Source organism: Phacochoerus africanus, chromosome 6 (assembly GCF_016906955.1).
Source record: "Phacochoerus africanus isolate WHEZ1 chromosome 6, ROS_Pafr_v1, whole genome shotgun sequence".
NCBI classification, from domain to species: Eukaryota; Metazoa; Chordata; class Mammalia; order Artiodactyla; family Suidae; genus Phacochoerus; species Phacochoerus africanus.
Window position 1 is genome coordinate 85,291,137 of NC_062549.1, and position 27,160 is coordinate 85,318,296.

General features: G+C 42.2%; 1 protein-coding gene across 1 annotated transcript in view; it reads left to right on the forward strand.

The window, feature by feature from the left end:
- ALDH9A1 (aldehyde dehydrogenase 9 family member A1) overlaps positions 1-13,828 on the forward strand; it is a 28,036-nt gene extending 14,208 nt beyond the window's left edge. The window contains exons 7-11 of the mRNA XM_047784025.1: positions 5,324-5,512; positions 5,741-5,828; positions 8,749-8,890; positions 11,570-11,682; positions 13,008-13,828. Of these exons, the coding sequence (XP_047639981.1) occupies positions 5,324-5,512; positions 5,741-5,828; positions 8,749-8,890; positions 11,570-11,682; positions 13,008-13,102 (627 nt within the window). The 3' untranslated portion in view covers positions 13,103-13,828. The remainder of the gene's footprint in view (positions 1-5,323; positions 5,513-5,740; positions 5,829-8,748; positions 8,891-11,569; positions 11,683-13,007) is intronic.
- Positions 13,829-27,160: the final 13,332 nt, after the last annotated feature.

Genomic DNA, 27,160 nt, shown 5'->3' on the forward strand with positions numbered 1-27,160 from the left:
CTGGTGGAGGTCTGGAACCAGCCATTTCTCTAAGGAGGCTTGGTTCCAGTTAGGTAAGTGGTATTTAGAAACCAAGATCTAAGTGCCAGGTGTGCTCGTTTCTGCTAGGGTATCATGGTTTCTATGTCTTCTCAGAGGCCAGCGTCAGGAAAAATGATTGGCATATGTGTACTATGTATACATACATATCTATTTCTATATCCATCTGTATTAATAACTGCAAGTTCATACACGTATTTCCAGCCAGTTCAATACTGCAAGGTTTATTTAGCCTCTTCTCTTCCATGTTTATAGTTTCCTTCTCTGACAGTGAGACATTTTTCTTCCATTACTCACAGTATATGAAATTTCTCAGTCCTAGAATCTATTTATAATAGTTTCAGATTTGTGGACCTACACTACCATGAAAAATAAACCTTTTAACTAGAGTTCAGCATTTTTTTTTTTTTACAGTTCTTTTTGTCTTTAGCCTGAAGGTATAGTTAAAATTCTGTGTTCAGAAGTTAATGGGTTGGCTGTACTTCCCGTCATGGCTCAGTGGTTAACAAACCCAGTTAGTATCCATGGGAACATGGGTTCAATCCCTGGCCTCGCTCAGTGGGTTAAGGATCTGGCATTGCCATGAGCTGTGGTGTAAGTTGCAGACGTGGCTCAGATCCCACGTTGCATATGAGGCAGGTTTGGCCCTAAAAAGAAAAAAAAAAGGAAGAAGAAGTTAATGAGTTGGTTTTTCCTTTACCATCCCCTTCAATAATACTCATTTTTAAAGATAATACTCATTTTTAAAAATGAGTTTATTTTGGAGTTCCCGCTGTGGCGTAGTGGTTAATGAATCCAACTAGGAACCATGAGGTTGTGGGTTTGATCCCTGGCCTTGCTCAATGGGTTAAGGATCCAGCATTGCCATGGGCTGTGGTGTAGGTCGCAGATGCGGCTTGAATCTGGCGTTGCCGTGGCTCTGGCATAGGCTGGCAGCTACAGCTCCGATTAGACCCCTAGCCTGGGAACCTCCATATGCTGCCAGAGCGGCCCTAGAAATGGCAAAAAGACAAAAAAAAAAATTTCTATTTTTTTTTTCACTTGGGGTTTGTTTTGCCCTATCTTTGCTGATCTTAAACAAATTTATTTATTTTAAGTGAAATATTAACCTGGTTCTGAATGTCAGAATTTTACCAAAAAGGCACACAGAAATGTCACTCTTCTTTTGCTTCTGCCCCACTCCCGTTCCCTCCTCCTTCCCATCCACTCCATCCAGCCAAATCTCTTTCTCATTTTTCCTTCCTGTTCCTTTTCACATAGATGAGCAGGTCCTTGTATATTATTTTTCCTTTCCTTAAAAGCATATTAGAAATACTCTCTTCTTTGCTTTCTTCACCTAATATGTCCTGAAAATCATTTCATTTCATAGAAATCTTCTTTCTTTTCTATAGCTGTGTAGATAGTATAATTCTTTGTACCGCTGTTAATTTTTTCAACTACTCTGTTTTGGATGGGCACTTAGTTGTTTCCAGTATTTTGTGATTACAGACGATGCTGCAGTGAATAACCTTGTTGCTGGAGGCCAGCTCCGGCGGCCAGGGAGTGTACACTTTTTCCCAAAGAAGAGGGACAGACGTCGGCTTTTGCAACAGAGACAGCCTCTTTGTCCCTTCTTTCAGGGCGCTGGACTGCTCAAATTTTATTGGCAACAGTGGTTGATTATATAGACAGCTTTTTGCTACAGATTACATCACAGTGTTAAAAGTACATTGGTTAACTTTTACATGGCACAGCAGCTATACATCACGTTCTAACATCTTTGTCTTAACTAAATTTAGTGGGTACAGTTTAGGGGCAATTAGGTACAGTACATCATGTGGAAAGGAGGAGACTCAGTACAAATCATCCCATGGCCAGCAAGTCTCCACAAGTTGAAGAGGTCACGGACACAAGAATTGGGCATTCACAAATCTTGTTTTTAGATTGGTGCTTATCTTTAAAGCGTTATGGCAGGGAGACAGTGTAAGAAATATAAACCAACTTAACTGGATATCACTTAAAAGCTTCTGTAACTCATAGCTAGTTGTCTTTTGGCCAAGAATAATATATGTCAAACTTCTATGAACCTCATTAAAATCCTAACTCTAAAGTTTACTGTATAACTAATTAGTAGATAAACACTATGTTTTAATTAAGTTGGATATGAATAGGGAAAAGTCCTTCAGGATGAAATTCTTATTATATTATTGTTGTAATTTTGTTAAATCACAAATCACCATAGGAAAACAAGAATGGAAAAGAAGAATAATAAGCAAGTAATCAGGAAAGACTGAGGAAAACTGAATAACAAATAAAACAGCAGAAAAGACTAGGTCACCCGAGAAACAATCCAGGTTCTCCAGTGTAAACATGGAAATTGTTTTCCCAGGAAAGCCCCAATTCTTCCCCATCAACATCAAAATGAGAGCTGTGTAACCTGAGGCCTGCCCCCAGCTTGTACCGTGCAGGTAGGCTTTTTATCCTGACAAGAAGCCCCCCTTCGGCTTGTACCGTTCAGGTGAGCTTTTATCCTGTCCAGAGGCCCACCTTCGGCATGTACCTTTCAGGTGAGCTCCCTTCCTTGGTTAGGAACTTGCCTTCAGGTTTTTCTGCCATCAGGCAAGGTCCTTTTTTTTTTTTTTTTTTGAGTCCTTGCATCTTCTCGGCTCCCCGCATAACCTCATGCATGTGTGTGTTCACATTGATGTAAATATATTTTCAGAGTCAATTTCTAGACGTGGTAAATGCATATGTAGTTTCCTAGGCCTATTTTTTTTTTTGTGGTAAAATATTAACAAAACTGACCTGTTAACCCTTAAGCATACAGTTCAGTGGCATTAAGTGCATTGACACTGCTGTGCAACCATCAGCACTCTCCATCTCTGGCACTCTTCATCTCATCTTACAGGACTGAGACTGTACACGTCAGACAATAACTTCCTCTAGCCTCTTCCTCTAGTCCCTGGTAACCGCTATTTTACTTGCTATCTATATGAATTTGACTCTTCTAGGTATCTCAGATAAGTGGGATCATACAGGGTTTGTCCTTTTGTGTCTGGCTTATCTCTCTTTACATAAGGTCTTCAAAGTGTATCCATGTTGTGGCATGTGTCAGAATTTTCTTCCTTCTTAAGACTGACCAGTATCCCATTGTGCATGGGTACCACAATGTCTTTATCTATTCATCTGCCAGCGGATGTTTAGGTTATTGCTGTCTTTGGCTGTGGTGGATAGTGTCGCTGTGAACTTTGGTGTACATGCACCTGCTAAAGCCCCTGCTTTCACTTCTTTTGGGTATATACTCTGAAATAGAATTTCTGCATCATAGGATAATTCTGTGTTTAGTGTTTTAAGGAATTGCCATGCTGTATTCTACAGCAGCTGTACCATTTTACATTCTCACCAACAATGCACAAAGGTTCCAGTTTCTCCTCATCCTTGCCAATACTTGCTATAATCTTGTTTTTTTGATAGTAGCCTTCAGAATAGATGTGAAGTAGTATCTCACTGTAGGTTTTTGCTTGTATTTCCCTTACGATCAGTGATGGTGAATGCATATATAACTTTATAAGATAGTGCCATATCCTCCTCCAAATGGGTTGGATCAGCTTGCATTCCTGCCGACAATGTATGTGTACCTATTTCCTCACAAGGTAAGAGACGGTATTTCATTGAAGTGTTCATTTCCGTTTTCTAATTATGAATGAGATTGAACATCTTTTTTAGGCTTAAGGACTATTTATATGTGTGTGTGAATTGTCCCTTGTTCATTTTTATATTGAGCTTCTAGTCATTTCCCTCAATTTTTTAGAGTTTTTGTTCTTATTCACATACAGTAAATTTAGCTTTTTTTAGTGTATTATATATCAGTTTTGATTTTTCCCTTAGTTTTAGAAGTTATTTAAATATTGGTGATAGTACCCTTTATCTATAATGTACATTGCAACTATTTTCTTCTGTTTTGTCTATTGCCCTGGCTGTATTTAGGACGTCTTTGCCATGCAAAAGATTATTACTTTTATGTAGTCAAATTTATCATTTTTTTCTTTCATTGTATATAGACTTTTTTTTCCCCTCCGCTTTTTAGGACCACACCTGTGGTATATGGAGGTACCCAGGCTAGGGGTCGAATCAGAGCTGCAGCTGCTGGCTTATGCCACAGCCACAGCAACACAGGAACCAAGTCTCGCCTGTGATCTACAGCAGAGCTAACAGCAGCGCCACACCCTTAACCCACTGAGCAAGGCCAGGGATTGAACTTGCGTTCTCATGGATACTAGTTGCATTGGTTACTGCTGAGCCACAATGGGAACCCCTGCATCTAGATTTTGAGTAGTAGGAAACCTTTTCCTATACCTAATTTATACATTTCACCTACATTTTCTCTTAGTAATTGATTTTTTTTTAGGCCACAGTTGCTACATATGGAAGTTCCCAGGCTAGAGGTCGAATCAGAACTGCAGCTGCCAGCCTATAGCACAGCCACAGCCACGTGGGATCAGAGCTATGTCTGCAGTCTACACTACCGCTCACAGCAATGCCAGATCCTTAACCCACTGAGCAAGGCTAGGGATTGAACCCACATCGTCGTGGATACTAGTCGGGTTCATTTTGGCTGAGCCACGATGGGAGCTCTGGGTCTGTTCTTGTTTATGGTATGAGATTGTATACAACATGGCTAACCAGTTGTAGGTCTGTTTGTTACTAGGTCATCCTTGTTCAGTGGCTTGAGACTCCACCTTTATCATAAACTAAATTTCTCTGAGTACTTGGATATCTGGTTTTGGACTTTCTTTTACCCGGTTTTGATCGCATTTGAGCAGTATTTATGTTCATATTTATGTTCCTATCTGAATAGTCATTATTTGTGGTTTTAGAGACAAACATGGACTGTGAAATGCTCTGGGTTTTTCTCAGACTCAAGGACTCAATTCCTAACCTATTTTTACTCTTTAGTCCCTTTCACTCTTACCTCCTATTCTCAAAATATTCAGCCAAATTGAGCATCGGAAATGAGGAAATAGAAGACGTCCTGTGGATCATATGGATCAGTTAATTGCCTTAGAGAAACATAAGCAAAAACAAAGATACAGCTTTTATCTCAAAGGGCAGCTAGTTTGTGCCTGTAGGGTAATATGTCCACAGTTACATGTGTGATCCTATTCAGTGTGGTGATAATTTTTAGAAATAGAACTAATCTTTAACGAAAGCATTGTCTCTCTTAAATGTAAAGCTGTTGTACTTTTTTTTTTCCCTTTTCCTTTTTCTCCCCTTACCTACATGTAAATTTGTGTTTGTTCTTCAGGTTTGTTGTAATGGTACAAGGGTATTTGTGCAAAAGGAAATTCTTGATAAATTTACAGAGGAAGTGGTGAAACAGACCCAAAGGATAAAAATTGGAGATCCCCTTCTGGAAGATACAAGGATGGGTCCCCTGATCAACCGACCACATCTGGAGCGAATCCTTGGGTTTGTTAAAGTGGCGAAGGAGCAGGTGAGAAACAAGTAGAGAGGAGATGATGAGGAGAGGGGTAGCTACTCCTAGGTTCCTTGCTCCATATCCTTTTCCTGTGGTCTTATCCTTTGGGGAGCATCATTCTGCTTGGTACCTGCAGTGGAGTGACCAAGTATGCATTTGTCAGGAATCATGTAGCATTTCGTGCATGCATGTTGAGGTTGTGCGTGTAACACAAAATACGCATTCTTTTTTCTCTTCTGGCAGGGTGCTAAAGTGTTATGTGGTGGAGACCTATATGTACCCGAAGATCCCAAATTAAAGGAGGGGTATTACATGAGACCTTGTGTGTTAAGTATGTCCTCTTTATGTCTGCTTTAACAGTTCGAATCAAATATCAGATAGAAAAAAATATTTCTAAACTATGTATATGGTGTAAAGCAAGGGTTGGCAGACCGTGTCCCCACAACTCAGATTTAAGCACTAAATGTTCTCCCGTGTGCCCCCTCCTCCTGGACGATGGTATGTGTCAGTTTACTTGGGACTTAAGCTGTTGATTTGGAAGCAAGGAGCTTAAAAAAATGAACGTGCATGTTTGATTAAAAATTAAGTAATGAATTTCATTTCTGAAGAAAGTTGGTAAAGAATGTGCATTTCATTGAACTATAGGTCATCAATATTATAAAACCAATTTGTCAGACACTATATTAACATTTTAAAAAATTATGTGATATAATAATTTTCCATCTTAAAAATCGGGTTTGGTCAAGTCTGTAGTCATCCTCCTGTTCTCACACCCATCTCCTTCTCTTCTGCTCGGGGTGACACTTTCCTAGATGTCGTTGTTGTCGGTGTCACTGTTGTTGTCATGTACTTTTCTCTGTCGTTTTATAAAGTATGTTAGTATCTCCTATAAAAATACTGTTGGTTTTCTTGGCTTTAAAAAACTATATATAGAGGCAATTATGTTGTATAATTCCTTACACCTTATCTTGAAGACAGATTCAGCTCATTTTTGTCCTTGAGGTTGATAGTGGTGTCACTTGATATGTGATGCAGTTTAACCTTTAAGCCCTTGCCCAAAGAAGATCCACTGATGTTTTAGGGACTGCGAATTTAGCGTCCATGCCATGGATTAGCTTGTAGCTATTAAAGAAGAGAGATGATTTACGGTATGTTTTTAAATAGAAAGTATAGGTTAAACAGTAGTGGGTATGCTATTATGTCATCTATTAAGAACCACATACGTCCATGGGAAAAAGGGAACAGAGTATGCATCGTAATATTAATAGTGGATTTCTCAGGATGTTGGGATTAAGGTTCTTTTTATTATATTTTGTGCATTTCTGAATATTACAGATGTTCTATCGAGAATGTTTTACAATTGGGAAAACAGATTAATTTTAAACAAGCTATGAACCCGCACAGAGAACAGGGAGCACTACCTTAACTTCATTCAAGTGATTCCGAAAGCCTGGTTTGTGGTCCACAGCATCAGTATCACTTAGAAAACTTGTTAAAAAGGCAGATTTCTGGTCCCTATGCTAGACCCCCAAATGTAACTCTTGGGGGCTGGAACCTCGTGATCTGCATGTTGATAAGTCCTCAGTTCATTTTTCTATGTGTTAAAATTTGAGAATGACTCCAGGGCCTCAATCTTTAGATTGTTTACCTGAGATATGGGGCTAGAATATAGTGAGTGTTTTGTTGTGGGCAGGAGCCCTCCCTTTCTTTGTATGTCTGCTGCTGCTTTATCGCCTCATCCCTCTTGACTCTCCAGTATAGAACTCACTGCACAAAGAGCCACACCGTGTTGTTAGCCTGTGTAAGCTATATTCTGGGACTCTTGGGTGATGTGTTGTCTTGAGTAGTTTAATATTCTGGCTAGGAGTTCCTGTCGTGGCACAGTGGAAACAAATCCCACTAGGAACCATGAGGTTGCAGGTTCGATCCCTGGCCTCACTTAGTGGGTTAAGGATCCAGCATTGCCGTGAGCTGTGATGTAGGTCAGCTCGGATCCCTCATTGCTGTGGCTGTGGTATAGGCCGGTAGCTATAGCTCCGATTAGACCCCTAGCCTGGGAACCTCTATATGCTGTGGGTGTGGCCTTCAAAAGACAAAAAAAAAAAAAAAATTAAAATATTCTGGCTAATGATTTCCCTAAAAATTATATATGGATTAGTAGTTTTTAAAGATATAGAATGTAATAAACTACCGTTATTACATTCTAAAAATTATTTACTATACCTTTGGGGACACCTAAACTGTCTTCAAAGTACAAGGTAACATAAAGATGACCAGAGTGCTGTTCTTACTTTGTACACATAAGCTTCAATCCACCTCTTTTGAGATTTTAGAGTCTTCATCTTAGACGTGTCAGTAGTTAGTTTTTAGCTGTGGCTAGTGTAAAGCTGCTGTTTATAGGGGGGTTCCTGAGCAGCTTTCTGCCTCCACATTGTTTACGTGTGTAACACAACCTTGCAAACCACTCTTCTCCCTTTGTGCAGTGGTTGCCAGCGCTGAGGTGAGCTGTCACGCAGATAAAAGCACCACTCTCTCTCTCGAATCCCTGGGGTTCAGTATTGCAATATAAATATATGAGCTTCTTTAGATATATATATGCATATTTAAAAATGCCAAGTGTGTATTTAATCATGTTAGGGAATGAGGCACTTAAAAACTTAGGTCCATTTTCATGTAAAGTGATCACCCCTTCAATTATTTTTTAGTTTATGTTTTTACATTGGATTTTCTTTTTTTAAAAGTAGTTCTTGATTCTAACTGTATATCACAGTCATTAAGAAAATGTGAAAAAGTGTGAAAATGTGTAACATTTTTGCAGAAATTGGGAAGATACATGCAGTTATTTATATTACATTTAGTTATTAAATTTTCTTCAAAAACATTACTTTTCGAGGCTGCATAGCAGTTCATGCTTGGGATGTGTACTGTTCACGTGCTCACTCCATCTGTTTTGGATATTGTTTTGCTGCTTCTCGTACAAGGAGTGCTGCGATGGAAGTCCTTGTACTTACGTCCTTGTCCACTTCACTTCAGTAGCTGTTTCGAACAAGCAGAGTAGAATTAGAACTAAAGGCCATGACCTTAATACATAGTGTTAAATAGTCATGCAGAAAGGATACTGTGATTTATATTCACACTGGAAACATCACATTGAAATTTCTCTAAAGCCGTTTACAATGAACAAGAAATTTCCATGTGCCAGAAATAATAATTCCTTCACTGATGTTTGCTTTTTTTAATAATGTTTGCAGCCAACTGCAGAGATGACATGACCTGTGTGAAAGAAGAGATCTTTGGGCCAGTTATGTCCATTTTATCATTTGACACTGAAGCTGAGGTTGTGGAAAGAGCCAATGATACCACTTTCGGGCTAGCTGCCGGTGTCTTCACCAGGTAGGTGGGGAAGGACACCTCGTGCGGCTTTGAAGAGATGGGGCTGCAGTATCTGCTTAACTGATCTTATTTCCCTCCCTGGAGTTGGCCATCACTCCATTTCCATCAGCAGTTTCTGTTTGCTTCAGCTAAAGTCAGAGGATGCCAAAGTTGCATTTTGCAGTTAGGCTTGAATAGCCAGAGAACCCTGCTGTTGAAGTTTACCTTAAGCTGAAAGGTCTACTCTTTTTTTATTCATTCATTGAATAAATATTTAAGGTTCTGATCTATGCAAAGCATCATATTAGGTGCCTGTTAAAAACATACATGTCGAGGAATTTAGAACCTACAAGCTTATAAATGTTGGGCAGTATTCTTCAAAGACATGATTTTTAATGGCTTCGTAGTAATCTCTAATTGAAATGCATTATAACACATGGTTTTCAGTTATTATAAGTAATGTGATTAATACCTTTGCTCATAAATTTTAACTACTATAAGAAAAGCAAAAAGTGATTTAGAGTAAAATTTCTTTGAAAATATTGTAGATTGACTGACTGTAAACAAACTGATTAGCTTTGGCTGTAGTAGGCAGTTTTCTAAGACTGCTTAACACCTGGGATTATACTGTTTTTTCGGTGATATGCAAGGTTAATTTTTTTTTGCAGTTTTGTGGTCAGAAACTAGGGGAAGGAAGACTCAAGTCTGCCTTGAGGACCTGATATAATAGCTTCTTTCTGAGTTCTGAAGAAAAGAGTGAGGAGCTACTTTTTTTTTTTTTAAATAGACTTTATTTTTTAGAACAGTTTTAGGTTCACTGCAAAACTGAGTGAAAAGTACAGATTTCCCAAGTACCCTGCCCCCACATATGCACAGCTTCCCCTCTTATCTGCATCCCTCACCGAGTGGAACATTTCTTAGAACTGATGAGCCAACCTGAACACATCATTATCACCCAAAGTCCATAGTTGACCTTAGGGTTCACTCTTGGTGTTGTACATTCTCTGGTTTGGACAAATAGATAATGACAAGTACCCACCATGACAGTGCTCTCTGAGGAGCTGCTTTTTGTGATTCGAGGATTGAGTGGGTTGTCTTTTATGTTCCTGTGCCACCAGAATAGGCCAACCAAAAAGGAGGATAAACTTTTTAAATAGCTTTTTTTTTTTTTTCTTTTTAGCTATTTCTTGGGCCGCTCCCGTGGCATATGGAGGTTCCCAGGCTAGGGGTCGAATCGGAGCTGTAGCCACCGGCCTACGCCAGAGCCACAGCAACGCGGGATCCGAGCCTCGTCTGCAACCTACACCACAGCTCACGGCAACGCCGGATCCTTAACCCACTGAGCAAGGGCAGGGACCGAACCCACAACCTCATGGTTCCTAGTTAACCACTTCCCCACAATGGGAACTCCTAAATAGCTTTGTTGGGAAAATGCACGTGCTGAACAGTTCACCCATTTAAAGTGCACAAGTAGTTTTTTGTATATTTACAGAGTTGTATAGCTGTCATTATAATCTAATTTTAAGGATTCATTCCCATCATCCCAAGAAATTCCCATTCACTCTGCATTCTCCCCCAATCCCTGCCCAGCCCCTGGCAACTACTAACCTACCTTATGTCTTTATAGATTTGCCTTTGGTTGAATATTTTACGTAAATGAAATCATACAGTACGTGACCTTTCATGACTGGCTTCTTTTCAGAGTTCATTTATATTATAGTAGGTATCACTACTTCATTCCTTTCCACTACTGAGTACTATTCTGTTGTATAGATATACCACATTTTGTCACTCATTGATAGACATTTGGGCTGTTTTTACTTTTCAGCTATTATAAGGCTCCTATAAGCATTTGTATATGAGTCTTCGTGTGGATATTTGTATGTTTTGTTTCTGCTGGCTATATATATATATTTACCCAGGAATGGAATTGCTGGATCATATGGTAACTCTGTGGTTAACTTTTTGAGGAACTGCTAAATTCTTTTCCAAAGTGGCAGCACAGTTTCCCATTCCCATAGCAACATGTAAGGGTTTCAGTTTCTCCATATTCTAGGCAGCAGTTGTAATTGTGTGTTCTTTTGATTTTTAGCCATCCTAGTGGATGTGTAGTAGCGTCTTGTAGTTTTGATTTGCATTTCTATGAGTTGTCTTTTTATGAGTTGTCTTTTTACTTTGATAGTCTCATTTACAGCACCAAACTTAGTAATTTTGATAGTACAATTCTGTTTTTTCTTTATCTGTTACCTCTGGTGCAATGTCTAAGAGGTTTGGTCTAACCCAAGGTAATAAAGATTTATTCCTGTTTGCTTTAAAGTGTTTTATGGCTTTCACTCTGACATTTTAGGTCAGTGATCCATTTGAGTTAATATTTGTATATAGTGCAAGAAAGGGATCTTCCTTCGTTCTTTTTGTATGTGGATATCTAGTCGTTCCAACACTATTTGTTGAAAAGACTATTTTTTTTCCCCACTGAACTGTTTTGACACCCTTATTGCTGAAGCATCTGTAGATGCTTCTGGTTGCGACTATAAAATTCAAATCCTCATCTGTTTTGCCTGGATGACATAAGATTTTAAAACATATTCTGAAGAAACAATTGGCAATGTTTTGAGACCCTTAGAAGTGAGTCTCACTTTTCCTATTAAAGTCATAGCAAAAGGAACTGTGAATAACCAATGCATTTTGCTTTCTTCCTAGGGACATCCAGCGTGCCCACAGAGTGGTGGCTGAGCTTCAGGCTGGAATGTGCTTCATTAACAACTATAATGTCAGCCCTGTGGAGTTGCCCTTTGGAGGATATAAGAAGTCAGGTGAGGAGCTGGGAATTGTGAAAGCAAACCTCCATCTCCAGAGACCCTGGTCATAATTCAGTCCTTAGAGACCAGGTTCCTAAAACCTGTCTGTGTAGCAGAATCATCTGGAAAAGTACATGAATTCCTGGTCCTCCTTTGCACATTGTATTCGTCTCTAGAAATGGAAGCCAAGCATCTTATTTTTTCCAAATGTTCTCCAGAAGGTTCTGATGTGTAGACTGGCTTGTGAACAGTGATGTACATCTCAAAGAGGTTTGTCTTGTGGGTGGGGGTTACTTTTTCCTTGCAATCTGTGATTGCTGTAAGTATAAAACCAGTCCTAGACCTTCTCACCATGGCGAGTGTGTAAGTCTAGTCTGTTAGGAGAAGATTCGAGGCATCAAGAATGTAGCCATTACTTTGAAGTCCTTTCTTTGGAGCTTGTTGCCAATTTCACTGGTTCTTCTGTATGAAAAGTGGTTTGGACTTTCTTATAGAGGCATCATCCTGAGAGTCCCAACCCCAGTCTCTTGGCAGATACTTACGGCCATCACAGAGTTGGCAAGCATGGAAGCACTGATGAATGATGATGAGATGGTGGATGTTAATCGACAGTTTTTTATTTGGTATTTCATTTTCTATTATCCTGGCCTTTTTTTGTTTGTTTGTTTTGTTTTTTAGACTGCACCCATGGCATATGGAGGTTCCCAGGCTAGGGGTCAAATCAGAGCTACAACTGCCAGCCTACACCACAGCCACAGCAATGTGGGATCTGAGCCGCGTCTGCGACCTACACCACAGCTCACGGCAATGCCAGATCCTTAACCCACTGAGCGAGGCCAGGGATCGAACCCCACAACCTCATGGTTCCTAGTTGGATTCATTTCCACTGCACCACGATGGGAACTCTGGTATTTCTCCTGCCATTCTTAGTCACCTTGTCCCTACAGGGGACCCAGAGGAACTGTACACACAGGCTTCAGTGCAGGCTAGGAACCAAGCTCTGTTTCATTAATTCTGGAGAGTTTTAAGTTGACACTGACTTTCAAAGGCATCAGGTTGGTAGTTGTGGAGACTGCTTTAATGCTTGGTAAGAAAGTCGGAACATTTTTAGACCTTAGCCTAGAGTATAGATCCTGGAAGTTAAAATTCTGCAGGTAGGAAAGGAGACCTGGATATTTCCCTGCCAACTGAGGGGTCACGTTCCCATGTCTAGCTCCACAGCTGGTACAGGCAGCTAGGGACTCGATCCCAGGACTTTTCAGCTCTGCCATCCTCTCCAACCCTGATTAAGGATCACTGTGTCTGGACTGCAGCGATACTCACCCTTCTCTTCCTTTCAGGGTTTGGCAGAGAGAATGGCCGTGTGACCATTGAATATTATTCACAACTGAAGACTGTGTGCGTGGAAATGGGTGATGTGGAGTCTGCTTTTTAAAAACCTTCAGTGAAACCAGTGAACACGGCTGGAATGAGAACCAGCAGCCTTGATGGAGGAGGTGCAGCTGCCCACCCTTTTACATCCAGAATGTTGGTCACTCAGGATGAGAGAGTGGTTCACTGTTACTCTTCATTACTCAGTCAATTTCCTAAGTGAAAATGTGCATAAGTGCCTTTTAGATTCTAATCAAGATGGCTTCTCGGCCTTTTGGCTAAGATCAAGTGTAGATTCTAATCAAGAAAGCTGTAGTTTCCCTCAAAGCACATTTCTCTGAATTCTTTGAGAGCCACTGACACACTTCCAGAGAACAGGGGGTGGGACCAGGATTTTGTTCTTCCAGAATCTACTCACTGCCGAGCTCATTCTCTAGCTTGCTTTAAAGAACCCATCCTTTAGAAGTTCCTGGTGGGATCAGTGCAGGTGATTTCTGCTCCTTGGCATTTCTTAAGCCATGCCCCCTTGTCGTTCCACTGAGAAGGTTGACAGTCGGGGAGAGAGGGCTCAGTTCAGTGTGAATGCTGATGGACCAGAGCCAGCACATCGGTGAGGAAACTGGCCTCCAGTCCGTAAGTCTGATGTTCTCCCAGCTGAGCTATTTCAGTGAGGGTTGCAGTCCTTGAATTATAGCTTGTTCTCTTATGACAGAAGAGTTATCTTTTAAATGTACAAATTATTTCTATGCTACTACAGTATACTGAAATGAAATAAATCTTACCTTCAATCCTTTCAGTCTCATATTTGGAAGCTAAACACATCGCAGAGTTGTAGGAGGATACGGAACAGGACGGAAGTTAAACTTTTAAGGCAGGAGTTCACGTTTTGGCTCAGTGGAAGTGAACCCGGCTAGCATCCATGAGGTTGTGGGTTTGATCCCTGGCCTCGCTCGGTGGGTTAAGGATCCGGCATTGCCATGAGCTGTGGTGTAGGTCACAGATGTGGCTCGGATCTCAAGGTGCTGTGGTGTAGGCCAGCAGCTACAGCTCCGATTGACTCCTAGCGTGGGGCTCTCCATATGCCATGGGTTCGGCCATAAAAAGACAAAAATAAATAAATGTTTAAGGCAGAGGATTTAACCTTCTTTGAAGTGAGCACATACGGGCAGTCTTTGTTGCTGTGAAGAACTTTCAATAGCCCCTGCACACTTCTAGGCTCTGTGTTCTTCCAGCCCCGATAAGCACTGCTTGTCCGTGAAGAGCTGTCCGGTCACAGTGACCTCTCAGACGACGGCAGGGATCCTCTCCTTGCCCCCTTGTCTTCCTTCCAGGGGAATGTTTTATATTTAATAGGGGTATTAGGGTTCTCCAGAAGAAGAGAACCAATAGAATTGAATAGGTCTGTATAGCAAGAGATTTATTACAGGAATTGACTCCCCTGATCGTGGAGGCTGAGAAGGCCTACCATCTGCTCTCTGCAAGCTGAGGCCCAGGGAAGCTGGTGATGTAATTCAGTCCATGTCCCACGGCCTGAGAACCAGGAGCGCTGATGTCCAAGGGCAGAAAATAGACACCTGCACCCGCGCAGGGAACGAATGTCCCCTTCCTCTACCACCTTGTTCTGTTTGGGCCCCAGACGGATTGGTTGAGTGAAGTGAGTAATTGGTGAAGTGAGTAGAGCAGATGGCCCGCCCCACCTCCATCGGCTTTACTCACTTCACCAATTCAAATGCTGATCCCTTCTGGAAACGCCCTCACAGATACACCTGGGCACTCCCTTAGCCCTGTCTGGCTGATGTGTAAAATTAACCTGTATTAATTAACATAAATCCACAGTAGCTAAGAGCTAAGGGATGATTGCTGTCACTAGGCCCGCATCTAATTGTGTATCGTAGTGGACAAATACCATAGCAGTATTCGAGCATGGGAACACGTGAATCAGCCTCTCTTGATGGATATTTGCACAGAGGGTGCATGCACAGTCCTGAGCAAGGCCCCCAGTGACCTCACCCCGTGTCTCAGGGGACCCTTGTGTGACTTCAGTAGTAGGAACTGCCTGGGCGGAGCCAAGTTTCTGGCAGTTCCTCTGAATAGAAAACAGCAAGGAAAAGGGCACCGACATTTAAATACTCACCGTGTTCCTTCTGCCACGTCTCTTCTCGCTGAATACTCACACTAAACACGAGGAAGTTCTCAGCCCCGATTTTTGGATGAAAAAACAGAATTGGAGAAGTCTTAACTGAAGCCAGGTCACTAAGTTGAGGAGCAGGGTTCCAACCCAGGTACGGGGAATGTTAATTCTTGTGCTTTCTGTTATCCTTCCCCGAGTTCTAGAACTCAATGTATCTGTTTCCTATGACTGATGTGACAAATTACCACAAATGTAGGGACTTGGAAACAAGGCATCATTATCTTGTAGTTCGGGAAATCAGAAGTCCAAAATGGCTTCACTGGGCAGAATCCATGGTGTCGGCGGGGCCAGGCCACCTCACAGGGAGAACATCTTTTCTTCCCCAGCTTTCTCCAGTCTCTAGAGCTGCATTCTGTGGTCCATGGCTCCTTCCTCTGTCTTTAGAGCCAAAGGCGTAGCATCTTCCGGTCTCTCTCTACCTCCATTGCTGTCTTCCTCTCTATGTAGGCAGACTTCCCTCTGCTTCCTTCTTACATGGACACTTGTGAAGGCCCAGGGCTTGGTCCACAAAAATCTCTCAAGATCCTTAACCACATCTGTGAAGTCTCCTTTTGCCATCTAAAGAAATAGTCACAGGTCCTGAAAATTAGGACACGGACATACTTGGTGGGGAGCATTATTCAGCCTGCCACACTCAGTAGGTCCGAGGTGTGTCCCAGGATGTCATCAGCGAATGTATTTCACAGATTTACCTGAACGAAGATCCTTGTTTGTTAATGAAGATCTTATATGAGAGTAATACTGTGTACAAAATGCACTTAAGGAAACATGACTTAACCAAGAAGTTTTGTCTAAATTCTCCTGGAGTCTCCTTTTTTCTCCACTAGTATTTTGTTTCACTTTTGAAAGGGAAGCAGAAGGCACCCTTCTTTCTCCCTCTCCCATCTAATTTTTTTTTTTTTGGCCTTTTTCTAGGACTGCTTCTGTGGCATATGGAGGTTCCCAGGCTAGGGGTCTAATCGGAGCTGTAGCCGCTGCAATGCCAGATCTGAGCCGAGTCTGCAACCTACACCACAGCTCACAGCAATGCTGGATCCTTAACCCACTGAGTGAGGACAGGGATCGAACCTACAACTTCATGGATCCTAGTCGGGTTTGTTAACCGCTGAGCCACGAAGAAAACTCCTGAATTTGCATTTTAAAAAGATTCTGAGGAGTTCCCATTGGGCTCAGCGGAAATGAATTTGACTAGTGTCCACGGGGAGTCAGGGGGACGAGAGCCCCTGGCCTCGCTCAGTGGGTTAAGGATCTGGTGATGCTGTGAGCTGTGGTGTAGGTCACAGATGAGGCTCGGATCCCGTGTTGCTGTGGCTATAGCGTAGGCCAGCGACTGCAGCTTTGATTCGCCCCCTAGCCTGGGAACCTCCATATGCTGCAGGTGCAGCCCTAAAAAAACAAAAACAAAAACAAACAAACAAATCCCCAGGTGATTCTTATGCACAATAGTTTGTCAAACACTGCTTTGAAAGCAATGGTTCTTAACTTTGGCCAAATGTTTGAAATATCCAGAGAAAACTTTAAAAATACTGAAATTCCAATTTAATTGTTTGGGGGCATGGCTTTCTCATCTGGATTCTGAAAAGATCCCTGCCAAGGTGAATCTAGGGGACAGAGAAGGTTGAGAACCACTGCTTTACTATCGTGTTGTCCAAGTACAGTAGCCACTAAGCCCATGTAGCTACTTGAATGCAATTAAAACTAAATAGAAACACAGCTTTACTCTAGCCGCATTTCAAGTACTCAGTGCCACACAGGGGGTCGGGGTTTTTGTGGTGGACAGAGGAAATGTAGAATATTTCCTTCATGTCAAAAAGCTCTGTTGGACAGTGATGCTCAAGAACTGAGAGAGCTCAGGGGTTGGATTATGAGCCATCGTTGGAGACACCAGCTATAGGGATGAAAAGGGAAGTGGGGAAAACAGGGCAAAGAGTGGTTGTTTAGAACAGAAGAGAACCTGGTTGCTGACTTTTGATGGATGAAGTTTTACCAGGAGGTGGCTCTCGTGCTTCCTACCACGCCTTGTGCTGGAATCTGAGCTGGCCTTTGGTCTCAGAAGCACAGTCATTCTATCCTTAAGAACCTTATACTTGGTAATTTGATAGGGATTGCATTGAATCTAGATTGCCTTGGGTAGTATAGTCATTTTGATAATATTGACTCTTCCAATCCAAGAACATGGTTCGTCTTTCCATGTATTTGTGTCATCTTTGATTTCTTTATCAGTGTGTTATAATTTTCAGAGTACAGATCTTTTGTCTCTTTAGGTAGGTTTACTCCTAGGTATTTTATTCTTTGGGATGACATGGTAAATGGGATTGCTTTCCTAAATTCTCTTTCTGATCTTTCATTGTTAGTATATAGAAATGCAGTTGATTTCTGTGTATGGATGGCCAAAAACCACATGAAAAGATGTTCAGCATCACTCATTATTAGAGAAATGCACATCAAAACCACTACGAGGTATCACCTTACACCAGCCAGAATGGCCCTCACAAAAAAGTCTACAAACAGTAAGTGCTGCAGAGGGGGTGGAGAAAAAGGAACCCTAGTACACTGTTGGTGGGATTGTAAATTGGTCCAACCACTGTGGAAAACAGTATAGAGATTCCTCAGAAAACTAAACATAGAACTACCATTTGATCCAGCAATCCCACTCCTGGGCATCTATCCAGAGAAAACCATGACTCACAAAGACACATGTACTCCAGTGTTCATTCCAGCACTATTTTCAATAGCCAAGACATGGAAACAACCTCAATGTCCATCAACGGAGGAGTGGATCAAGAAGATGTGGTACATATACACAATGGAATAGTACTCAGCCATTAAAAGGAACGGAATACAGGCATTTTTAGCAACATGGATGGACCTAGAAATTATCATGCCAAGTGAAGTCAGTCAGACAATGAGACACCAACATCAAATGCTATCAGTGACATGTGGAATCTGAGAAAAGGACAGACTGAACTTCTTTGCAGAACAGATACTGACTCACAGACATTGAAAAACTTATGGTCTCTGGAAGAGAAAGTTTGGGGGGTGGGGGATGTGCTGGCGGTGTGGGATGGAAATCCTATAAAACTGGATTGTGGTGATCATTGTACAACTATAAATATAATAAATTCATTGAAGAATTAAAAAACACCTTATACAGTTAGGACAGGTGGAGATGAAGATGGTGAAACAGAAGGACATGGAGCTCACAACCTCTCACAAATACAAGAAAAACACATGTACACATGGAACAATTCTCATAGAATATCTACTGAAGACTGGCAGAAGACCTTACACAACCAGAGCTGTAAGAGAGATCACCACGTAACAGTGTAGGGTAAAAGAAAAAAAAAAAAAAAGAATCAGGATGGGACCTGTGCCCCTGGGAGGGAGGGGTGAAAGAGCAAAGGCTCCCTTTCCCTGGGAAGACCCCGCACCAGTCAGGAGATCAGCCTTGACAGAAAGGGGGCTTCAGAGGCTCAGAGGAGACTGCAGCAGGAGGCTTGTGGCAGGCATGGCAGAGAGAGCAGCATAGACGATCCTGGCCACCTCCCTGCACCCCTAGTCCAGGACGCATGTCTGCTGGTGCACGCGGGGACTGGGTGCTGAAATTTGCATCTCAGCAGACAGACCGTGGGGAGAGGACAGGGGCCGGCTGCACAGAAACATCTCAAAGGGGTTGAAGTGTGGTTAGGGCCGTATCCAGGGGTACAGATAGGGCAGAGCCCAGGTTTGCACAGAAGCCCCATTGTTAGTGCGGGTGTGGAGGGAGGGGCAGGGTCTGCCAGAGGAGCCTCATTCTTGGAGCGCTCACAGCACACGAAGCTCCATTTCTACAAATGCTGGGAACATGTAAGCACCAGGGCGTTGCCCACACAGAGGTGGGCTGAAATCCAAGCCATATCTCAAGGGCGGTGCAACCTTAGCAGATCTGCACTGGCTGGCTTTGTGGGCACAGTGCCTGAGGCTGACTGCCTGAAATCCCATGGCTGAAGTGGGGCCAAGGGCAGTGCCAACAGCAGTGTACTCTGTGAGCCTGCACAAGGGGTGACAGGCACCACCACAGAGCGCTTCCTGGTGGACAGCTCCCTTGGAGGAAGACAGTGACTCCTTTCCCAGGAGCACTCCAATCCCGACTACCTCACACTGCAGCTCAGAAACGGATCGAGGGGTGTCTGCTTCAACAACTGGGGAGCAGACCCTGCCTCCAGCAGGGCTCTGACAACCACAGAAAGAGGAGTCTCCACTTAACATTCCAGCACAGGCTCTGGTCACAATCACCAATCACACCCCCAAGAAGGGGAGAACAGCAGGACACACTGAGGAACGATGCGGCAGGCATCCACACTAAAAAGAGCCCTCACACCAAAAATATTAGACTCACCAGGCTACACAGGGACACTCCCACATAAAAACAGCCCTTTAATGGGTGTTCCACTCTTGGCTCAGTGGAAACAAATCTGACTAGTGTCCATGAGGATGCAGGTTCAATCCCTGGCCTCACTCAGTGGGTTAAGGATCTGGTGTTGCCGTGAGCTGTGGGGTAGGTCACAGACACAGCTCGGATCTGGCATTGCTGTAACTGTGGTGTAGGCTGGTGGCTACAGCTCCGATTTGACCCCTAGCCTGGGAATCTCCATGTGCTGCGGGTTATACCCTAAAAAGCCAAAACAAACAAACAAAAACCCCAGCCCTTCAAGACAACAATAGATAACTGTTTCTCCTAAATTCATAGAGAAATACAGTAAAATGGAGCAGAGGAAATACAATGAAAAGAACAAGAGAATTCTCCTGAAAGAATGAGGAAACCAATTTCTTCAGTCTATTAGAGCCTGAGTTCAAAAAAGTAATAAAAATACCAAAGGAATTGAGAAAGCCTATTGATAGGAATTAGAAACTATAAAGAGCCATTCAGGGAGTTCCTACTGTGGCACAATGGCATCTCTGCTTCGCCAGGATACAGGTTTGATCCCCAGCCCAGCCCAGTGGGTTAAAGGGTCCAGTGTTGCCACATTTGCAGCATAGGTCGCAACTGCGGCTTGGATCTGATCCCTGGTCCAGGAAATCCATATGTCATGGAGTGGCTAAAAAAAGAAAAAAAAAGGAAAGCCAATCAAAATTGCCAGTTGCCAGTTGGCAACTCAGTTGCCAAGATGAAAGCTGAGCCAAAGGCAATAAATAGCAAACTAAATAATGGAGAAGATTGAATAAGTGATCTGGAAGACAGAATAATAGAAACCACCCAATCAGAATAGCAGACAAATGAAAAAAAAAATTAAAGCAATATATGAGACCTATGGGATAATATAAAGTGAGAAAATCTACACATTATAGGGATACTGCTGGAGATGAGAGAAAAGGGGATTGAAAATATATTTGAAGAAATTAGGGCTAAAAATGTCCCAAACCTAAAGAAGGAAATAGGTGTCCAGTACAGAATGCACGGAGGGTCCCAACAAGATGAACCCAAATGACCTAGACCAAGACATAATTAAAATGTCAGAAGTTAAAGAGAGGATTCTAAAGGCAGCAAGAGAAAAACAGAGATATAATTACAAAGGAACCTCCATACCAGTATCGGCTGATTTCTCTACAGAAACATTGCAGGCCAGAAGGGAGCGGCATGGCATAATCAGGGTCCTGAAGGAAAAAACCTGCAACCTAGGATGGTCTTCCCGGCAAGAGTATCATTTAGAATAGAAGTCTTGGGTTGCATCCTGCACGCCTACAAGCCCTGTACTTGCCCATCTTTGAGACCGGGGGAAGAGCCCAGAGTCAGCAACAGAGACATATATCAATAGTTTAGCTGACAGATGGATCTTACGGGTCTGAAGCAAGGTCCTGGAGTGACACCCCACCATGTGTCACCATGTATCATGGGCAGGACATGATAGCAGTCTTTGCTCCTGGGGAAGTTACAAGTTATGGAGGGAATTGGCTCCTCAGTTACTGGGGAAATTAGCAGAGGGGTTCACCCCTCTCCAGCCCTCTGATAAGCTATCATGGTGAAGATGTTCTGATCTAAAGATTAGAACAGTCAGTCATTAGCTGGGGCGGGAGCAAGTATGTGAGTAAGGTGTAGGTGAGGCAGGGGATGTTCAGAGAGCAAGAGAACAGCCATCTTGGGTGGCCTGACCATACACTTGACCCCTACATACCCTGCACAACCCTTATAATCTTGGTCTGCTTCTCTTCTTAGGTATCCCTATGGTCAGGTATGTAGGGGGGACTGCAACCAGGTACCGCAAAAACAACACAGACAGCAGCAGCCAAAGAATATCAGGAGAAAAATATCTAGTTTTCTAAGAACAGTCACTTGCCAGGATATGGGCACATTTTGGAGCAAGCACTTACCAGGTCAACAGAGAGGGCGTCAATAGCAGGAGCCCCCTGTCCTGTTATAAAGAAGGTAAGGCCATCCCTGGTTTTCACAAACTCAGAGCCATCACCATGCAGAAGGCCCTGGCTCTAAAAGAACATTCTGGTGGCCCAGCCAGGAGTCAGCATTCGCCCCATGTTATGTTGAATGCCATCAAGTGTGGACCCATGAGGTCTCCAAAAAAGCAGTTAATCCCACTAGTGGGTCCAGAAGCTAGCCTATTCCACTCCACACAGCATAACCCAGGGGGTCTCATGGGCACTCAGCCTGGCAAAGTGTATGACGTGTCAGATGGTAACGTTTACCAACAGAGGTCCTTCTGACGTATTGGCAAGTGGTACAGGAAGATGGTAAGTCTTCCCCTCTCATTGTCAGTCATCCCCACGTGGTCGCATTAGCCAGGTCAATTTTCCATCGAAGTCCAGAGGAAGATAACAATGGCATCTCACTGTAGACACAGCAATTAGACTCATGTTGCAGTGAGGCCATTGTTGCTGCTCAGTCCTTGAACAGATTTCCTCTGCTCAGGCTAGAGATGAAATGTAAGACATCTAACAGGTACAACACAGGGGAGATTATGACAATTAAGCAAAATATGAGCAATAATTGCATTCTGAGATATTACACCTGCCTGTGGTTTTTATACTAAACTGCAATACAGTTCAGAAAATTTGTTTTCAGTAATATAGAAACATGTCTAAAATCATGTACAATGGCCACCTAGTTTAACCTTGGATATCTGAACTACAGCTACTCCGTTTTGACTTTCAAAAGCATCCCCCTCCCACAATGGCCAAAGCAGATGTACAATGCATGTTCAATAGGCCAGGAAACAAGTCATTCTGGCCGGTAAATTCCAAGTTAAAGCATGTATAAGCCAGAATGATCTCCCCCATACCTTCATATGTGAGGATTTTTCTCATCAGTTCCCTTTTTGATTACAAAGCTTTCAGGAGACCGAAATATGTGTTCCTTGAAGCCAGGGTGAATATTGCCTGCCCTGGGTCCAGATCTTGTCCCTCAGTGCTGGGCTTCCTTTATATTTGCTTGGTTATCCACCTTGGGGAAAAAAAACTGATTGGATATTGTTAAGAAGCTCAGAGGTATGTTAATGGGGAAACATTTTCCAGGCTAAATGTTTTATCCATTATACCAAATTGTTAAACATTGTACATGTGCTTTTACCAAGAGATTTAAAGCATGTTACATATCACGAGTAGTTACATTCTGTGACACCTTCGCTAGAGAATCTTTTCTTTTCTTTTTTTTAAAGGGCTGCACCTACAGCATATGGAAGTTCCTAGGCTAGGGGTTGAATCAGAGCTGTAGCTACTGGCCTACACCACAGCCATAGCAATGGGGGATCTGAGCTGCATCTGTGACCTACACCACAGCTCATGGCCATTCTGGATCCTTAACCCACTGAGCAAGGCCAGGGATACTAGGCTCATTACTGCTGAGCCACAACAGGAACTCCCCACTACAGAATTTTCTTTTCCTCCTGAACATCAGGGCAAAAGTGTGGCTAACAAAAATACTTACATAAATCTAGAGTTCAATTTTGTGTGTGTGTGTGTCTTTTTTAGGGCTGTACCCGTGTCACATGGAGGTTCCCAGGCTAGGGGTTGAATCAGAGCTGTAGCCTCTGGCCTAAGCCACAGCCACAGCAACACCCAGGATCTGAGCTGCATCTGCAACCTACACCACAGCTCACGGCAACGCCGGATCCTTAACCCACCGAGTGAGGCCAGGGATCAAACCTGCAACTTCATAGATACTAGTCGGGTTCATTAACCACTGAGCCATGATGGGAACTCCTAGACTTCAATTAATAGTACTAGAATTTACTATCCACTGAAACAATATTTTTCTAAAATTACTCTCATCTCCACCAAACACAGCCAAATCAAGACAAATTTGTTTGTAAAATAAATCTGGTCAATTAACTACATTGGCTCCTCCAAACTGGGTGTGGTGGAATTCCTCAGGAGTCTCACACTGAATTCCTCAAAGGCTTCTCAAGGTCAGGAAAGCCATGCCAAGGTCTGACATCAGACTCTGCCTGTTGGAGTCCCCTCTTCTTGAGGGCCCCCAAATACTGGGATTTCTTCACATACCAGGAGACAGTCTTTCTCATTCAGCTGATGAGGCTGCTTGGAACCCAAGAGTCTCTAGTTTCTGGAGGGATGAGGCAGAGAGAAGAGAAAAATGTTCCAATTCTACCACAGGCATAGTTTACCAAATTGCTTTAAGTCATAATTACCTTGAGGGGAAGGGCTTCCCTATATCAGAAGACACACATCAAAATCGGTAATATTCTAGACAAAAGCCATAAAAATTATAACCATATTCACCAGTTCACTCAGTATCCACTCTTTTGTTAACTTTTTATGATGCCATCAGGTTCTTTTCCCCATTAGGATTTTTAATTTTTTTTGGATTTTCTTTGTTCTGTTTATTTTTAAAATTATTATTATTATTTTGGTATAGTTGATTTACAATGTTTCTTCAAGTTCTGTTGTACAGCAAAGTGACCCAATCACACACATTTCCCTATGCTGTACAGTAGGGTCCCATTGCCCATCTACTCCAAATATAACAGTTTACCTAAGAGCTCTTATCTCACTTAAATTTACTTAAAGCTTCATTATATCAAGTTATTTTCCTTGCTGACAAATTTGCAACAGATATAAGGTCTTATGTGACCTCTGGTAAACCCAAGTAAAACAAAAGGATTATACTTAACGTTGATGACTCTGAAGACATGTCTATATTAATCAAACCAAGTAGCTTCAATGCCACTTATTGATTCAGTACTGATTTTTTCCCAGATTACATGAACCTGAAATTCATTCTGGCTAGTTTCTTTTATACATGCTTATTTTCTTTTAAGCCAGTGAAACAGAGCTCATCCGCAAACCAATCCTGGCTATTTGAAGGCAGAGACACACTGTGTTTATAAGGTACATAGAGAAATACTTACAAGACACAGAGATCTCACAGTCTTCTTTCTAGAGTTTAAAAAGGCCTCTTTTTTTCCCCCTTCACTCTCAGGTAGATCATTTATATCTCAGGAAGAATCCTTCTAGAAAGCTAACTTCCTCTAATGGCAGTGCAAAAATGTCAAGAGTCCAATCTTGGACACTTTCAGGGATTTTTAAAATAAAAGACATGACACCATAAAACTCCTAAAAGAGAACATAGGCAAAACATTCTCTAACATAAATCACAGCAATGTATTCTTAAGTCTCCCAAGGCAATAGAAATAAAAGCAATATATACAAATGGGACCTAATCAAACTTATGAGCTTTTGCACAGCTAAGGAAACCATAAACAAAAAGAAATGACACCTTACAGACTGGGGGAAAATATTTGCAAATGATGTAACCAACAAGGGCTTAGATGACAAAATATAGAAACAGCTCATACAGATTAATAACAGCAACAACAACGAAACCCAATTAAAAGAAAAGGGCAGAAGACCTTCATTTCCCCAAAGAAGAAATCCAGATGGCCATTAGGCACATGAAAAGATGCTCAGCATTGCTGAATAGCAGTGCATTAGAGAAATGCAAATCAAAACTACAATGAGGTATCACCTCACACCAGTCAGAATGGGCATCATCATAAAGTCTATAGATAATAAATGCTGGAGAGGGTGTGGAGAAAAGGGAACCTTCCTGCGCTGTTGGTGGGAATGTAAATTGGTACAGCCACAATGGAGAACAGTATGGAGAGTTACCATGTGATCCAGCAATAGCACTCCTGGACATTGATTCAAAAAGATAGATGTACCCCAATGTTCATTACAGCACTATTTACAATAGCTGAGACATGGAAGCAACCTGAATGTCCATCAACAGATGAATGGATAAAGAAGATGTGGTATACAAATTTAATGGAGTATCACGCAGCTATAAAAAGAATGAGATGATGCCATTTGCAGCAACATGGATGGACCTAGAGGTTATCATACTAAGTGAAGTAAGTCAGAGAAAGACAAATATCATATGATGTCACTTCTATGTGGAATCTAAAAAATGATACAAGAAGTTTACCTAGCAAGTATCATTATCCCAAACTACAGATGGGCAAGTGGAGGCTTAGGGAAGCAAATAAGCTTGCCCAAGGGCACACACCTACCTGCAGGGGGATACCTGAGGTTCAGTATGAAGCAATTATAGACTGACATAGTTCTCTAACTTCCATCAATAACACTCAGAATGTGTTGTGTTTTTTTTTTTTTTTTTTTTTGTCTTTTTGCCATTTCTTGGGCTGCTCCCTCGGCATATGGAGGTTCCCAGGCTAGGGGTCAAATCGGAGCTGTAGCCACTGGCCTATGCCAGAGCCACAGCAACACGGGCTCCGAGCTGTGTCTGCAACCTACACCACAGCTCATGGCAATGCCGGATAGTTAACCCACTGAGCAAGGGCAGGGATTGAACCCGCAACCTCATGGTTCCTAGTTGGATCCGTTAACCACTGCGCCATGAAGGGAACTCCCAGAATGTGTTTTTCCATAGAAATAAACCAACTCATTAGAATGTACACTGCAATGTTCACTGCAGTACTATTTTCAATAGCCAAGACATGGAAACAACCTAAATGTCCATTGACAGGATTGGATCAAGAAGATGTGGTACATATACACAATGGAATAGTACTCAGCCATTAAAAGGAATGAAATACTGGCATTTTTAGTAACATGGATGGACCTAGAAATTATCATGCTAAGTGAAGTCAGTCAGACAATGAGACCCCAACATCAAATGCTTTCACTGACATGTGGAATCTGAAAAAAAGGACAGAATGAACTTTGCAGAACAGATATTGACTCACAGACTTAGAAAAACTTACGGTTTCCAAAGGAGAAAGTTCGGGGGGGCGGGGGGATGCGCTGGGGTTGTGGGGTGGAAATCCTATAAAACTGGATTGTGATGATCATTGTACAACTACAAATGTAACAAAGTCATTAAGTAATAAAAAAAAAGGATGTACACTGCAGAATAACAGTGAGTGGAAACAATACTCATACCCATTTTTTTTTTCTCCAGGAGATAAGGGAATTTAATAGAAACTAGCTCACCAGACAGTGTTATTCTCTATTGCAGCACTCTACAAACTGGATTCTGCCTAGCCCTAGGCTGCCCTGGAAGTGTGTTGGGGGGGGGGAACCAGGAAAATGAAAGGGCAGAGCATGGGTTCCCCACTTCAACCAACCACCCTTTCATGTGTTGAGTTCCTTACACAGCTTCCTTTGAGCCCATTCTATGAGAGCAAAATGACAAAGATGGAGCACATTACTTTGAAATGCATACCCTGTTAAGACTTCAAACTAAGGTGAACACCCAACTTTGTCTCCTGGTCTCCCCTGCCCTGCTTTGCTGTTGCCTATACTCTGATGAGAAAGGAAACCTCAACAAGTTCTCTGATCCCTAGGTACCTTTCTTATCAAACACAAAATGAAAAGGCATAAAGAAACAAAATAAAAAACCACCCAAAACACAGCCCTAGCTTATTACAAATTTTTATTCTTTTTTTTTTTTTTTTTAGGACT